The sequence below is a fragment of the Protopterus annectens genome, chromosome 8.part1 (genome assembly GCF_019279795.1).
Source record: "Protopterus annectens isolate FY-2018-M chromosome 8.part1, PAN1.0, whole genome shotgun sequence".
Lineage (NCBI taxonomy): Eukaryota > Metazoa > Chordata > Ceratodontiformes > Protopteridae > Protopterus > Protopterus annectens.
In genome coordinates, this window is record NC_056742.1 from 484,881,151 (window position 1) to 484,896,409 (window position 15,259).

The following is a 15,259-nucleotide window of genomic DNA, read 5'->3' on the forward strand; positions in this document are numbered from 1 at the left end:
TTACTCATTTCCATGACTTCAAAAATCAAGTTTCTCATTTTCATACTGTTCAGTGGTATTTCTGGGTGATCTGGATAATGTATCAGCAAGACAAAGAAGTTTGCCTTTTGTGTAGACAAGATTGAAATTATCCTTTTGCAGTTTGAGCATCATGCCTTCCAATCTGGCTGGAACTATATGCATAGGCTTTCTCAAAATAGTGAGTAGAAGTTGGTGATCTGTTTTGACGTGGTTAGATTTACCATAATCATGGAACTTCGAACATGCAGACACAATTACCAAGAGTTCTTTCTCTATCTGTGCATAATGCATCTCAGTTTGGGTTAGAGTTCTGGACACATAGGCTACTGATTTACCCTTTTGAAGAATGTCTGCACCAAGAACAAACTTCGAAGTATCACAAGAAAGAGTAATTGGTTTGTGAACATCATAGTATCTTGAGAGTTGGTGGACTGGCAATTCTCTTTTTCAGGACATCAAATGCTCTCTGGTGGTGGTCTAACCATGACCAGGATATGTCTTTGCATTCAACTCTCTAAGCAGTGCTGAAAGTTGGCTTAACTCTGGAATGACCTTGCCTAGGTAGTCAAGAATTGCTGTCTTCTTTGAAGGATCTGGTCGTAAGCCTGAACTGGTAAATAAATGACCAACAGCTTAAGATTCACTTCACGTGTTCTTTCCAGAACTTTCTTGAGGTTTCTGTCATGCTCAGCTTCACCATTGCCTCCTACTAGAATATCATCTATTATAATAGCACACGGATACCCAGAAAACATTTCCTCCATTGCATGCTGGAAGACTTCACAGGCAGAATTTATCCCAAATGACATTCTCAAAAATCTGTACCTGCCAAAAGGAGTACTAAAAGTGGTAAGCAGTGAAGATTTTCGATCAAGCAAAATTTTGCCAAAATGAGCTCTCTGCATCCTAGGCAGAAAAAACAGTGGCATTTGGCATAAGAGCAGCGACTTCTTCAACTGTACGCATTGGATGAGGTCTTTTCAGTGCTTTGTTCAAATCTCATGGATCAATACAAATTGTGATATCGTTTGAGATTTTCTTATGAGCAATGACCATCGATGATACCCGTTCAGTTGGTTCTGAAACTGGACAAATTACATCTTGCTGCACCATTTTATCTAGCTCAATCTTAACTCGGTTCTGCATAGGTACGGGAACTTTCTGGGATAGCTTGACAACTGGGCTGACTTCAGTGTTTAACTTCATGGAGTACACAACTGGGAGTTTGCCTAGTTTGTCTTCGAAAAGATCAGCATAGGTAGAAAAATAGTCTGGGCAAAACTAGAACAGTGATCTTTTAAGCTTACATGGTGCAGTTTCTTATTAAATGAAAGTAGTCCCATTTTCAAACTGTCTCTGAGGCCTAATAATGACTGTACGTGCCTTTTGAAGACATAAAATTGCAAGTCATAGCTGTCCCCAGCAGAACAACATGAAAGCACTACCGAACCCTCAGTTTGAATTTCTTCATCACCATAAGCAACAAGCTTCCCACATCAAATCCAGCTTCTCACCAGGACCATGCTCTAGCAAATGTTTCTGCTGATATAACATTGCACTTTGAACCAGTGTCAACTTTGAGCTCTACTGATTTCCCATTTATCCGGACAGTACTTCATTCTTTGCCCATAAATCTACTGCATTGACTGTTTCATTAAGCACTGACACATCAACATAAAAAGTAAGGTCACTGCTTTCTAATTGATCAACTTATCTCTCTGAATGTTCTCTCTCAATAAAAGAATGCCCCTTATTTGATTTACAAAAACTTTTGAAATGATTCCAGTTATTGCATTTGTGGCATTGTTGACCAAAAGCTAAGCACTTTTCTCATTTGGGCACATGATTTTCACCACAATTACGACAATTGACTATGAAACTGGGTAGAAGCACATTCTTTGCCTTTGTTTGACTCACTCTTCTGCTTTACTGAGACTGTGCGTATTCTGGAATTTGCTAGAATGGTATGGCGTTTCCCAGTGACTGTTGCAGAGCTTACAGTTACTGCCTTGTGCTTGGGCCTGTTTCTTTTAGCCACGTGCTGCATACTGTCAGCATGAGCTTTAGCAGATACTGGAAGCAAGCATTTATCATTTGTAAGCTTTTCAGTGAGCTCAGAATATCTGATAAATCTCAGTGGCCTTATTCAAAGTTAAATCACTGTCACAAAACAAAATCTTTCTCACAGCATCATCTTTTAATATCACACACCAGTCTGTCTTTTATCAGCTCATTCCTTAAATCACCAAATCTGCACGTTTTAGCTTTCTTTCTCAAGTCAGTTGTATATGCTGCAAAAGTTTCCCTATGCTTTTGATCTCTTGTGTAAAATAAGTGCCTTTCCATTGTAATAATCGTTTGGGGGGTTACACATTTCTCTATATTTACATTTTAAGCACTCTTAAACTTCCATTGACTCAACCAGTAGAACTGTATGACTGTTTTCCCTCTCCCCTGCAAATACAGCAGGTACATACACAAATGAATGCTTTTTCTATGGCTTCTGAACCAACTAAATTAAGCAGGATGAATGCCTTTATATGGTCATCTTTAACAGAAAATGTAGCTTGTATGAAAATGTCATAATCTTTCTCAAACACACTCCCAATTATTTGCAACATTATCATCAAATACAAGTGGAGCTGGTTTTCAAAATCCATCTGCCATGCCAACAAAGTATGCTCAAACACAATGAAAATAGGCTCTTGTAATTGTGTACAAATATGCACAAACAGCCAGTACTTTTAGTAACATTCAAATGCACAGTAAACCCTTCAAAATACTGTACTTTGTGGAATATGCTTTGAAATGGCTGTATTTTGTGAAATAACTGTATTGTAATACTGCACAAACATGCAAACACTTTGTGTACTTCAGATATCTTGAATGGCTTTAATTAATGAGAAAAAGTATGTGGTATGAGCTACTTCAAAAAAAATGATCGTTTTCCTTATTTTATTCATTTTTATGCGATTTAGACTTTATTTCAAATATTTTCCAAAGTTATTCAAATAACTTTTTCAATATGTCGCAGTTTCGAACATTTCGTTTACTTAGAAATTCATTTAGAGTGTTTTGAATGCTTTGTTTTGTATTTTGTAAATAAGAAATCATTTAAGTAAGCTTTGAAACCTGAAATTCGTTTCTGACCTGTTTTTATGAATTAAACCTGCAGTAGGGATAATCCATTTCTGTATATTCCTCCACCTTTAACTGAGTGCCTTCTCGGTCCAGAATCTGGATTTCTGGATCCCATGTCAATCCTCTGGTTTCTCATTAAAGACGAACAGGTGGGGTAGTTTGTTTATATACTTTAATACATAGAAACACATCAGGATGGATAGCAGCAGTACAAAATATAAAACTGATTAACTGACAAGACTACACAGACATACGTGCTTACATCTCAACAGCTTACTACAAAATGGCAGTCAGGCTCGCACTTGCTCAGTATTTATACACTTATGCAAGCCACTAGAAAGTGTCTTAAAAGTATACATGTATATTGATCTACACTGACCATGGTTGCTTCAGTCATAGCCTGGGTGCCCACACCTTGGACTCAAAAATGCAGGGTACCTGGAGTCCTAAGGAGCAGAAATTACATATATACGTAAATGGTGGATGTTATTCAAGCCCTCAAAACGTTTCAGTCAATTTGGAAATATGACACATTGAATATCATCTCAAATTATGTGATACATAAAAAGAGAGGCGCACTGTTTTATCACATATGCAGGCTATAGCCGTGTGGGTCAAGCCATGTAGGTCAGGGTGCAGGCAGTGGAGTCCAATATTCATTAATAGAAACTTGTACCTCTCAACTGTCCTGATTTTTGCCTCAGACTTTTAACCTGTTCCTTTTAAAATTCTTGATTTTCTGGTAAATTACTTTGGATTACTGGCAATCAATGCCATTCATTCGAGTTTCATACTTATTATTCAGAAAATGCATATCAATACAACATTATTGTAACCTTTAAAGTGAATTAGAGTAATCATTAAAAAAAATGTTTTTGTCCAGAATTCTTGGGCAAAGAAGTTGAGAGGTATGAAGCAACTAGGCATACCTACACAGGAGAACACTGTTGCAGATCTGTTGAGCATGACCTAACCACATCCCCACAAGTGGATGCTGAACAGGGTATCTTTCCTGCACCTCACAAAATAAAAGGGGTATCTCATTGGCAGACTGGTTTGCTTCCCCAGGCAATATATAGCTAAGGAAATTCTGGTGGAGAGCAACAAACAAGTTAATTTCTCCACTGGATGCCTTCTTCATAAATTGGGTGGGTCTCACTCTCTCTGCTTTTCCTTCAGTAGTCTTTCAAGTGTTGGAGGAGGTGAGACCAGAAATTATCTTGATTACCCCTTTCTGGCCAAGACAAAATTGTCTCTTCCACTTGCACTAGATGGCAAGAGAAAAAACATCTAATGCTGTCACTGCATTGTGAACCGTCTGATGTAGTGCATAGGTTCCAGTGGTCATCCTAGTCAGTCCACATTAAAACTAACCGTTGGGAATATATGGCCTTGTTTACCCATTGTACACCTTTATTTTCAGGATATGCAAAAATTGTAAGGGCAGCTGAGATCAGGTGCAGGAAAGTCATCTAGCTAAATGGAAAAGATTCTCTCTCTGGTGCCAAAGGAGGAGCTAGCAGGCAAAACAGGCAGAGGTCTTCATTGTCTGTCTGAGCAGTTTTCCACTGGCTTAGCTTATGCCTCTGTAAAGGTATAGTTTTCAGTCATTTCTGCATGCATACCATTAAATCCCCAACTGGTATGTAGACCAGCACTCAATTAATTCATCTCAGGTCTGCCAGGGAAACCTACTTTCAGGCTGGGACTTGAATTATTAGAAAAATGTATGGGTTTTGGAAGATGAACAATTCTATCCAAATGTGACATTAAAAAAACTCCAAAAACACAGATGAGCAGCAGTAAGGGGTAACAAGAGGCCTTGATTGACTTTGAGTGACATATATTTACATAAATCTAAACACTTAAAGATATTAATGAGGTATAGTGTTTCTTTGCAGAGAACAGAATTCTTGACACAGAGAACTTGTGATATGTTAAACAAGGCACTACCTGCTCCAGTTTTACCTGAAGAGGGTGCATATATTTATGAAGAGAGAACAGGGAGAACAGCTGTTTGTTTCCTTTGTTCCAAACAGAGAGGATCTTAAAGTAATGTTCTGTATGGATTAATTACCAAGTTCATTGTGTATGTCAGGGTATGCCACTTAGCAACAAATGACTCACTGGAAAATGTACCCCCCCCCCCCCCACCTCTCAGAACAAGAAATCTGGACAAACCCATAAATACTGGGACAAACTTAGAAAGTGGATAGAATAACAGGTTTTGCATTAGCCTGAATTTTCTGAAGGTTATGAAGTATGAAACTCAAATGTGTGTCATTATTTTGTGGCTTAAATATCCAGTGATTTGCTAGAAAAACAAAATATTATGAAAGTGGCCCAAAATATGAAAATATCTGGGCATTCTGTGAAAATCTGTACAGTTGAGAGGTATGCACCTACATTTTTATGTTGCTGCTGCTGGTGTCTGTTGGATTCCTCCAGTGCCAACACCCTGATGTTTCCATCCTCCGCAGCTGTTCACACATTGATGGCCAACCAATGTGACCCATGCTGCAAGGGTTAGGGTTACCTTCTAGGAGAAACGTACACTCGGGAGTCCTCCATTTCCCCATGCATAGTTTCTAAGCGGTGAGAATTGCAATGCAGCTTGAGTGAAGCAAGCTCTGATGAGTAGAGGCTGTATATCAGGTCATAGTAGGTTTTTCTCTTAGCCCAACTTCCAGTAACATGCTGGGCTGATGTTGTTAGAGGAGGCATGAAATAATGTAGGAGAGAAGCAAGCCCCTTCTCCCAGTGGTGATGCATTCCTCAGTTTCCTGCCCCCTTTCTTCATAGTACTGGGTTATGGACATTGGTGATGGTACAACCACTAGTTTCTGTGCCTTATCTAAGTGCTGGATGCACTGGTCCCTCCACCAGCATTGTTGTTTGCACTGTGATTCAAGGAGTTAGGCATTCTTATGCACCTTGGTGCTTTTAGCATTTGTCTCTGTGGTCCTTTTTTGGCCTTCAAGAAGGTTTAACTTAATTGCTTGGCATTCATTTCAAGGGTTACCTACTACAGAAGGCTCTTGAGGTAGCATACTAGTGATAGAGGCTCAGCATATCATTTTATTGGTGAGGAAGCCACTTGCATTGAGTTTTTGCCTTCTTGCCATCCCCTTTGTCTGGCAGTTCTTCATTTTGTAATTACAAATGGATTTCTCCTCTTATATGGGCAAGTGTGGAAGTTTTTTTGACTTGTATTTACTGTCTTACAGGTCGTGCTTGCTCAGTGCATAGGGTTAGATTGAGTGATACAGGGACTGGAAGTGGTCTTCTAACCTGATTTGTGACATTAGGGCATTCAGTCCCAGAACATGGACACAAGAAAATTCAGAATTATGCCACATCTGCAAGTTATCTACTGCAAAATGCTTTCCTTGAGGATCAGGTGGTATACTTCTGTTGTAATTACTTGGATTTGAGAATGCTTTTTTTGTCAGGAGACTGTTAATTAGCATACAGCCAAGGAATTCAGTTAAACAAGGTACAAGTTCAGTTTGAAATGCATTTTTCCTGTGGTGTTTTATGTAATCTATTTTAGACATAGAAGTGTGTTAATGAGAGAATGTACCAAACATTCATGTGTTTGTCACCTCTGCTGCTTTCTATGTCTGTGGTAAGATTTTCACTGACCCACAGATTACCCTGGCAAGCCTTATTGCATAATTGTCTGAGTAGTGCCAGTTGGACATGTAGCCATCTTGTGTGGTTCTGCTTTGGTTTCCATTAATACAAAATGTTTGGCATCCTAGAAGATATATTGTATGTATTTTCATTGCAAGCAGCTGGTCACTACACATTTGGGAATCTTTGCCAGAGAGCACATTACAGTACGTCATTATTTTGTATTGTGACAGTGGTAGTATGTATGTAAGTATAATTTAAATGTCATGAACTAGAATGTAGGTTATTGAAACCTTGCTGTGTGATTCATTTTTTATTTTTATGTAGAGGTGTCACACATTTCTGACATGTTCTTTTGATTTTTAGGGTGCTGCTCAGAGTTAGGATGTTGTATTACTTAAAACAAGAGGTAATTGGCGATCAGTTTCAGAAGGTATTTGATGGAGTTGATGCAAGGTAAGTTATTTTCTTTTGTGGTTTTATTTGTTTGATTTTATTTTATTTATGGCTGTCTTTAAGTGCTTCTAATCCCCTGATAGTTATACTAGGTTATGTGATAGTTCATTGCAGATATACAGATATTAGCTTGTGTGAGTTGAGCAACTGCTGTTGTTGCGTCCTGATTGTAAGCTTTTAAGACCTGGCTTAGTAACCTGCTGTTATTAACCATGGAGTTGCAGCAAATGCCAACATTGTCTGATTTGTAATTACTGCCCTTAGGTTTCTATCATGCAGGTAGCAGGGAGATATTTAAAAGTAAAAGTTTTTGGTAAGAAAGTTGCATTAGTATAAATTCTACTTGAAGGTAGCTGTTGAACTAGATAAGCTCATTAGACTTGTGATTCTTCACTTTTTTCCTGCTTTGGTGGTGGTCCTGTGAGTGTTCTGAGTGATCATCCACTTGGTGATCTCGGAAGAGGCAGATGGCTACCCCCAAGTACTATGCAGAAAAGAGGTACTGGATACCGGTGCAGAAGTCTGTATGTCGGAGTATACTTGGAGTTTCTCTTTAGTTTTCTGATTTTTTTTTTAGAGTTTCTAAACACTGCTGTACTCCTACAGACCCTTCTTTCTGAGAGTCAAGGGGAGAGCAGATGTTCATCGTGTTATACTGCTTCAGTCATCACACTTGGGTTATCCTGCCGTCAGGCGGTCCCGCAGTCGGCCGAATCCCAAAGTCTTGGTCCGGCGTCGGTTGTCATCACTTCTTCCCTGACGTCAGAGCGACAGGGGGATAAAAGAGGCAGCCGACGCCATTTTCTTCAGTCTTTCTTGCCGCGCGGTGCCCGAAGCAGAAGCAGTTCGCAAGTGCCGGTCGGCTAGCTCCTGAGATTTTCTAATTGAATTTCAGTCCGAAGTCTTCTCTAAAAAAGTACCCCGTTGGGGAAACTTTTCTTGCCTCAGACCGATGTCAGACAAAGTTAATAATTGCATTTCTTGTGGGAAGCAAATACCTCATAAGGATTTTCATTCTTATTGTATTCCTTGCCTAAGCCCAGACCACATCGTCTCTGGTTGTCGGTTTTGTGCTAGGTTCAACAAACGTACAATCAAGCGTCGGGCAGATTTCGCCCGACATTATTTTGGCAGAAAATTTAACTATAGCATGTCGTCGGAGCAACCGACATCAGCAATGATTAAAAAACGCAAGGATAAGGACAGGCAACCAAGGCCAAGACCAGATACCGAGGCCTCAGCAAGGCCTGCCGCCAGTTCTCCGGTTTTCAGTGAGGTGCCTACGCAGCCCCTGACTATCGCTGATTTAGAAATTCTGACGGCCTCCCAGACCGAATCAGCTGGGCCTTAGGAGCCGGTTCCATCTCACCCCTCGGACGCCAACCCTGACGGTGATCCAGAGATTTTGGACAGGCCTTCGGTTTCTGAAGGTGTCTTCAAACAGACAACTATCTCTATTAAGTCTTATGCTAAACTTAAAGCCCCCTTAAAAGTTAGGAAACCGGGTCCACAGGCCCCTATGCCTAAAAAAAACAGATGCTTAAGAAGGCTGAGAATTTAATTACCCTTATCAGGGGTTCACAACCCCCTCCTGACAAAAGGCCTAGACTGGAGGAAGATTATCCTTCCTCTGACCAAGCATCCATTTCCTCAGCTAACTCTGAGGACCAGGATTATTCCTTCCCTCCTTATGAAGACTCAGATGCTGAAGAGTCCATTCTCTCTGTCTCCCCCCCCTGAAGACTACTCTTTTGGGGAAATTTTACACACCATGAGGGAACACTTCCACTGGGAAGGCCAATATTACTCTGACTCTAAGAAAAGACTCCGTGAGTTTCTTCTTCTTCCACAGCATAGACCCGTTGCTATTCCTCCAGTTTTAGACATTTTGGATGATGTTTACACCGAATCTAGTCTAAACCCAGATTCCTTACCTCCTGCACCAGCTAAACCAGACAGATACTACCGAGTTCCTGATTCTCATAAGTTTCTATATAAAAGCCCTGTTGCAGACCCCGAAACCATTTCCCATGGGTCCCAAAGGGGTTAAGGTCTCTACTGCTAAGAATCCACTACCTTCTGAAAGAGATTCCAGAGCATTAGAAAGATGGGGGAATAAAGTGTATATGTCTACCACTTTGGCCATAAGGCCTTTAAACTGCCAATTCCACATGCTAAAATACCAGCAGTACTTGATTACACAGTTAAAGCAGAAAATGTTCCCTCAGACAGATCAACCTAATTTCAAAGAGATGCAGGATTTGCTGCATGCAGCAGAACAGATGGGAAAGCATACCTTACAGTGTGGTTTTGATTCATTGGAAGCCTCATGTAGAGCAGCTGTCACAGGATCTGTAATATGTAGACATGCTTGGCTAAAAGAGCAAGCCTTACCAGAACATGTCAAAGCAAAGTTATTGGATGCTCCATTGCAGAAAGATGTGATGTTAAGTTGTCCATCTCGCCTTCATTCTTGCTGGATGGGTTCGGAGCCGACCTCGGCTCCGACTCGGCCACTCTAAAAGCTTGAGAGTTGGTTCCACCGGCTCGAGGCTCCCCTTATATCCCACAATGCTAGGCGGTATTACCTCAGATCTCGTTTGCCGCTACAGCGATCGAGGTGTATGGTTTCTACCGGCTTCAGGTCAGTTATTATAGATTAATCTATAGTGTATTTAAACCCCCTTAATTTAATCTTTTATAGTTATTTCCCTTAACCTAGTGGATTCTGACCCTTTCCTCCCTGTTTATCCACTCTTTTTTCCACAAGAACTTATTAGTTCTTCCCTCAAGCCTTCGGGCCCTTCCATCCCCTTAGTGGAGTGTATGTGTTTTTTTTTTAGGGATCTAAAAAAGAACTAATCTCCCTGTTTTTTTTTACTTAATCTTGTGAAAAGTGTAATCGGTGTGTTTGTGTGTGTGTGTGTGTGGTTACACTTTCTTCATAATGTCTAAAGAGTCAAAGGTCTCAGGCTTCAAGAAGTGTGACTCGTGCTGTCAGAAAATGTCTCTGACAGACGGTCACACTTCTTGTGTATACTGCCTGGGACCTTTACACCTGCAGGACTCTTGTGCTGTATGCCATGGCTTCAGCCCTAGAGTCCTGCAGGAAAGAAAAAACAAACTCATTCTAAGAGGTTTGCTTAAGCCTGAGGGTTCCCCTACTGCTACTTCGGGCAAACCCTCTAAGGCTTCTAGGTCCTCGACTCCAGCTTCTGAGTCGAGGCCTAAGGCTTCGAAACCTACTGCTACATCGGCTCCGGCTGGAGCCGATGAGTCTCAGACTGCAGCTTCTGTGGTTCCCTTGGCTCCGGCTGGAGCCGAGGCATTGGAAATTCCTGTGTCGGCTCCGATCAGACCTTCGGAGCCGACATCTAGAAAGAGGTCTAGGTCACCGTCCCTTGGCTCCGTTCATTCGGCTCCAGCGTCTCCCTTGCTGTCTGAACGGAGCCATAGATCTCACTCCTCTAGGTCATCGAGGCTTTCGGATCATGACCTTTAGAGGGTAGTGAGTCGACTTCTTAAGTCCGAGGCACTGGCCCAAATGCTTCAGAGCCCGACTCATCAGTCGATGCTTGACCCTATCCCTCAAAATGTTCCTCCTCCGACTCCTTTGAGCTCGGAGCCGGGGCGTTTCGGAACAGAGACTGTGGTAGCAATACAATTGTCTTCGGTTCCGTCGTCGGCTCCGATTTCTTCCTTTGAAGAATCTCGGCGCCGGACTTCCCTCGTCGGCTCCGAGGGGGTGAGTGGCATCGGACCCTTGTCCAACCCCGCTCTCCCTCTCGGTGCTTCGGCGCTGGTGAGTTCGGCTCCGACATCGGCCTCGGAGCCATCAGTGTCGGTGCCGAGGGGGGTTCTCAGCTTTTCGGAGCGGGGACCTCTGGCTCTGCCTGAGAGGGGTGCGTTCGAGGTCATGCGGAGTGTGTTGGAACCTGGTTCAACTCCACAGTCTGCTCCGTCCGCACCTCCCTCTTCGGTGCCTCAGGTTATGTCTACTCACTCCCTCATCCCAGACCGTAAAGAGCCAGCTCCTCAAGAATCCCCTGTGGGGATCTCATCCTCTTCCGAGGCCTCTCCTGAATTGGCAGGGGAGCCCCCTAGGAAGAGAAAGTGTAAGAGGAAGCACATAGACTCACCTGAGTCTGTCACCTCTGACACAGATTTAGAGGATTCCCCCCGATGTCCTTCATGGATGCATCTGCAGTCATAACAAGTGGGTTGTCCTGTCGTCAGGCAGCCCTTCAGTCGGCCGGATTCCAAAGTCCGGGTCCGGCTTCGGCTGATGTCGCACTCCACCCGACGTCATCTCTGTTGGTCTTCGGGTATAAAGGCATCAGCCGACGCCATTTTCCTCAGTCTTTCTTGCGCGTGGCCGAAGCAGAAGCTGTTCGCAAGTGCCGGTCGGTCGGATCCAGAGATTACTTCTACCGAATACTACTTCGAAGACTTCTAAAGCTAAGTACCCCGTTGGGGACTCTTTCTTGCCTCAGCCGATGTCAGAAAAAGTTAACAATTGTTTAAACTGTGGGAAACAAATACCTCATAAAGATTTCCACTCTTACTGTCTGCCTTGTTTAGGCCCAGCCCACGACGTAGCAGCCTGTTCGGCCTGTGCTTCTTTCAACCGACAACGCTTAGGCGTCGGTCGGAGTTTGCAGAACAGTTTTTCGGTTCTGTTTTGCGTACATTATGCCGCCGGATCCTCCGACTACCCAATCTAGCAAAAGCAAAGATAAAGACCGACACTCGCGGTCCGCGGTTTTGGCGAAACCATGGTCAAGCAAACCGGAGTGTCTCGGTTTCGGCGAAACCGAGAAAACTGAACAAAGTACAGCTGAACCTATTCCTACAACTGTGGCCCCTGCTACAACTCTTGTAATGACTACAGAAATTTTACCCACTAAGATGGTTGACTTATCAGACACCATCCCCTTAGATGTTTCTACCCCAGCACGTGGTGCTGCTAGGCCTCCAGCAGCCATGTCCATTAAGGCCTTCGCCAGGGCTAAAGCAGCCAAGACTACTAAAACAGTGCCTGTTAAACCACCCACATCCAGGCCCTCTTCTAGTTCTCAAATGCTTACTTTGGCAGAAGATTTAATTTCTTTAATTAGAGGATCTCAATCTCACCCAGACAGGGCCTCTCAGCCCCAGAGAAGAGACCTAGGGCAGAGCCCCGAGCCAGTGTCCTCTGATGATTCTGCTGATGAATCAGACATAACTGACCAGCCAGAGGCTCCCTTCTCCAATTTTGAAGATTCTGATGCTGAAGAATCCATCCCAGCTGCTTCCCCACCAGAAGAATTCTCCTTTGGGAAACCTTGCATGCCATGCGAGAACAGTTCCAATGGCAGCAACAGGATTTTTCAGACTCCAGAAAAAGACTTAGGACTTTTCTGCACCTCCCACAGCACAGGCCCTTAGCTATACCCCTGTTCTCTCTGTGGTGGATGATGCTTTCAATGATGTTTGCTCCGCTCCAGATTCTTTACCCCAGTCCCTGCCAAACCAGACAGATTTTACAGGGTGCCAGATACTCATCACCACCTTTACAAGGCTCCACTTGCAGACCCAGAAACTATATCCCAGGGCCCCAAGGCAGTAGCAGCGACCATAGCTAAAACCCTATTCCTTCTGAAAGGGAAGCAAGGTCATTAGACAGATGGGGTAAAAGGTCTACACTTCAGCTACTCTCTCAGCTAGAGCTTTAAACTGTCAGTTTCACATGATACAATACCAAGAGTTTATGCTGGATCAGTTAACTAAAAACTAACCACTGATGAATCTCTTGATAAGAAATATGTATTAGAGATGGTAAATAACATACAACAGGTTAGCAACCATTCCTTAAAATGTGGCTATGATGCACTGGAGGCTTCATTTAGATCAGCCATGACAGGCACAGTGATAAGAAGGCATGCATGGCTAAAGGAACAAGCTTTACGGATCATGTTAAAGCTAAGTTGCTAGATGCTCCTATGGACAAGACAAGTTTGTTTGGTACATCTGCCCAGCAGGTTATGAAGAAAATGGAAGAAAAGGCAAAATCTGTTCAAACTGTTAAAGATTTCTTGCAGGTTCAACCCCCAAGGTTTAGCAGGAACTGGCCTGCCAAAATTGGTCCTTTCCTGACTCCACAAAATGTCAAAGGGGCAGGAATAGACGTTCCAGAGGCAGAAACCAATCCAGAGGAGGTGCCTACAGAGGAAGACAGTGGCAAGGTAACAACAGAGGCACAGACACAGCCACTGCCACTACATCAACACAACCACAGTGACTTAACCCTAAATCCGCCTACCAGGGAACAAATAGCAGCTCCTCTAGGCGGAAAGTTAACCTTATTTTCAAAGAACTGGCACTACATAACAAAGGACAAGTGGATTTTACAAACCATAGATCAAGGTTACCGGTTTCACTTCCACACTTTTCCAGTCAAAAGAGGAATGCCAAATCTACCTCCAAATCAAAAACAGAGGCTCTACGCCAGATAATGGAGTTAGCAAACATGAGAGCTGTGGAAAGAGTGCCAACAGCAGAGCAAGGAAAGGGGTTCTACTCCAGACTATTCCTAGTTCCAAGAAAGGAAAAAGTTGGAGACCAATTCTCGACCTGTCCACCTTAAATACATACATCATTGTCCCAAAATTCAAAATGCTGACCCTACAGCAACTTCTTCCCATGCTGGGCAAGGAGTCTTGGCTGGTAACTCTAGATCTCAAGGAGGCATACCTGCACGTCCCCATTCGACCAATCTGCAGAAGATACCTCAGATTTCTTGCAGGATCAGAGCACTATCAATTCTCAGCATTGCCTTTTGGCTTATCTACTGCGCCCAGAGTATTCACAAAATGCCTGGCATCAGTAATCGCCCATTGCAGACTTCAGGGAATTCAAATTTACCCATACCTGGACGACTGCCTGCTACAAGGGGACAACAAAAGCAAGCTGACAACAGATTTACAAAGGGTCATTTACTTGCTACAAGCACTGGGATACACAGTCAATTTACAAAAGTCAAGGCTGATACCATCTCAAACAAGGACGTTCTTGGGCGCGGAATTGGACACAGTAAAACAAATGGCATTCCTGACTACAGAAAAACAAAAAGAACTCCCTCTATACTTCTTGGCACTAACAAAACTGAACAAGTTAACAGCAAGAAAAGTACTGCAGGCCTTGGGCTTCATGGCATCATGCATAATCTTGGTTCCATTTGCCAGACTACATATGAGAAAACTACAGTGGTACCTAAAGAATTTATGGTCCCAACACAGACACAGTCTAGAAACAGAAATCCCACTAATTCCATGCTTAAAACAAGAGTTCCTATGGTGGGCTCAGGCATGCCAGTCAAACCCAGGCCTACCCTTTCGCAGATGTCAAGCAAGCCAGACCATCACAACAGACGCTTCAGACCTAGGATGGGGGCCCACATGCTGGACAAATGCGTGCAAGGATTGTGGACACAGGATCAACTCCAACTGCACATCAACCTAAAAGAAATGCTGGCAGTAAAACTGGCAATCCAAAAGTTCAAACCATTTCTCAAAGAGGGCCAGTTGATGATAAGGACAGACAACACCACAGTCATGTGGTACATCAACAAACAGGGAGGCACTCATTCATACCCCCTATGCAGAATGACCTTGGAGCTGTGGACCCTGGCACTCAGCTACAACATCCAGTTACAGGCAATATTTGTACCAGGGAAAGACAATACCCTAGCAGACATATTAAGCAGAACCACTTCGGATGCCCACGAATGGAAGCTTCACCCGGACATCTTCAAGACCATCTCAAAGAAATGGGGAATGCCACAGATATACCTATTCGCATCACCTCTCAATCACCAGCTCAAAAAATTCTGCACAAGGACATTCCACCCATTAGCATGGAAATTGGATTCGCTCTCTTTCAACTGGAAAGGCCTACCAGCATATGCATTCCCGCCTCTTCCTTTGATACACAAGGTACTACTGAAAATCAAGGAAGAACGTCCAAG

At 43.0% G+C, this 15,259-nt stretch overlaps 1 protein-coding gene across 1 annotated transcript in view; it reads left to right on the top strand.

Annotated features, from left to right (window-relative positions):
* The window catches only part of CHD9 (chromodomain helicase DNA binding protein 9), a 2,842,495-nt gene that overhangs the window by 1,996,163 nt on the left and 831,073 nt on the right, over nucleotides 1–15,259 (top strand). The window contains exon 24 of the mRNA XM_044082017.1: nucleotides 7,165–7,254. Within this exon, the coding sequence (XP_043937952.1) occupies nucleotides 7,165–7,254 (90 nt within the window). The remainder of the gene's footprint in view (nucleotides 1–7,164; nucleotides 7,255–15,259) is intronic.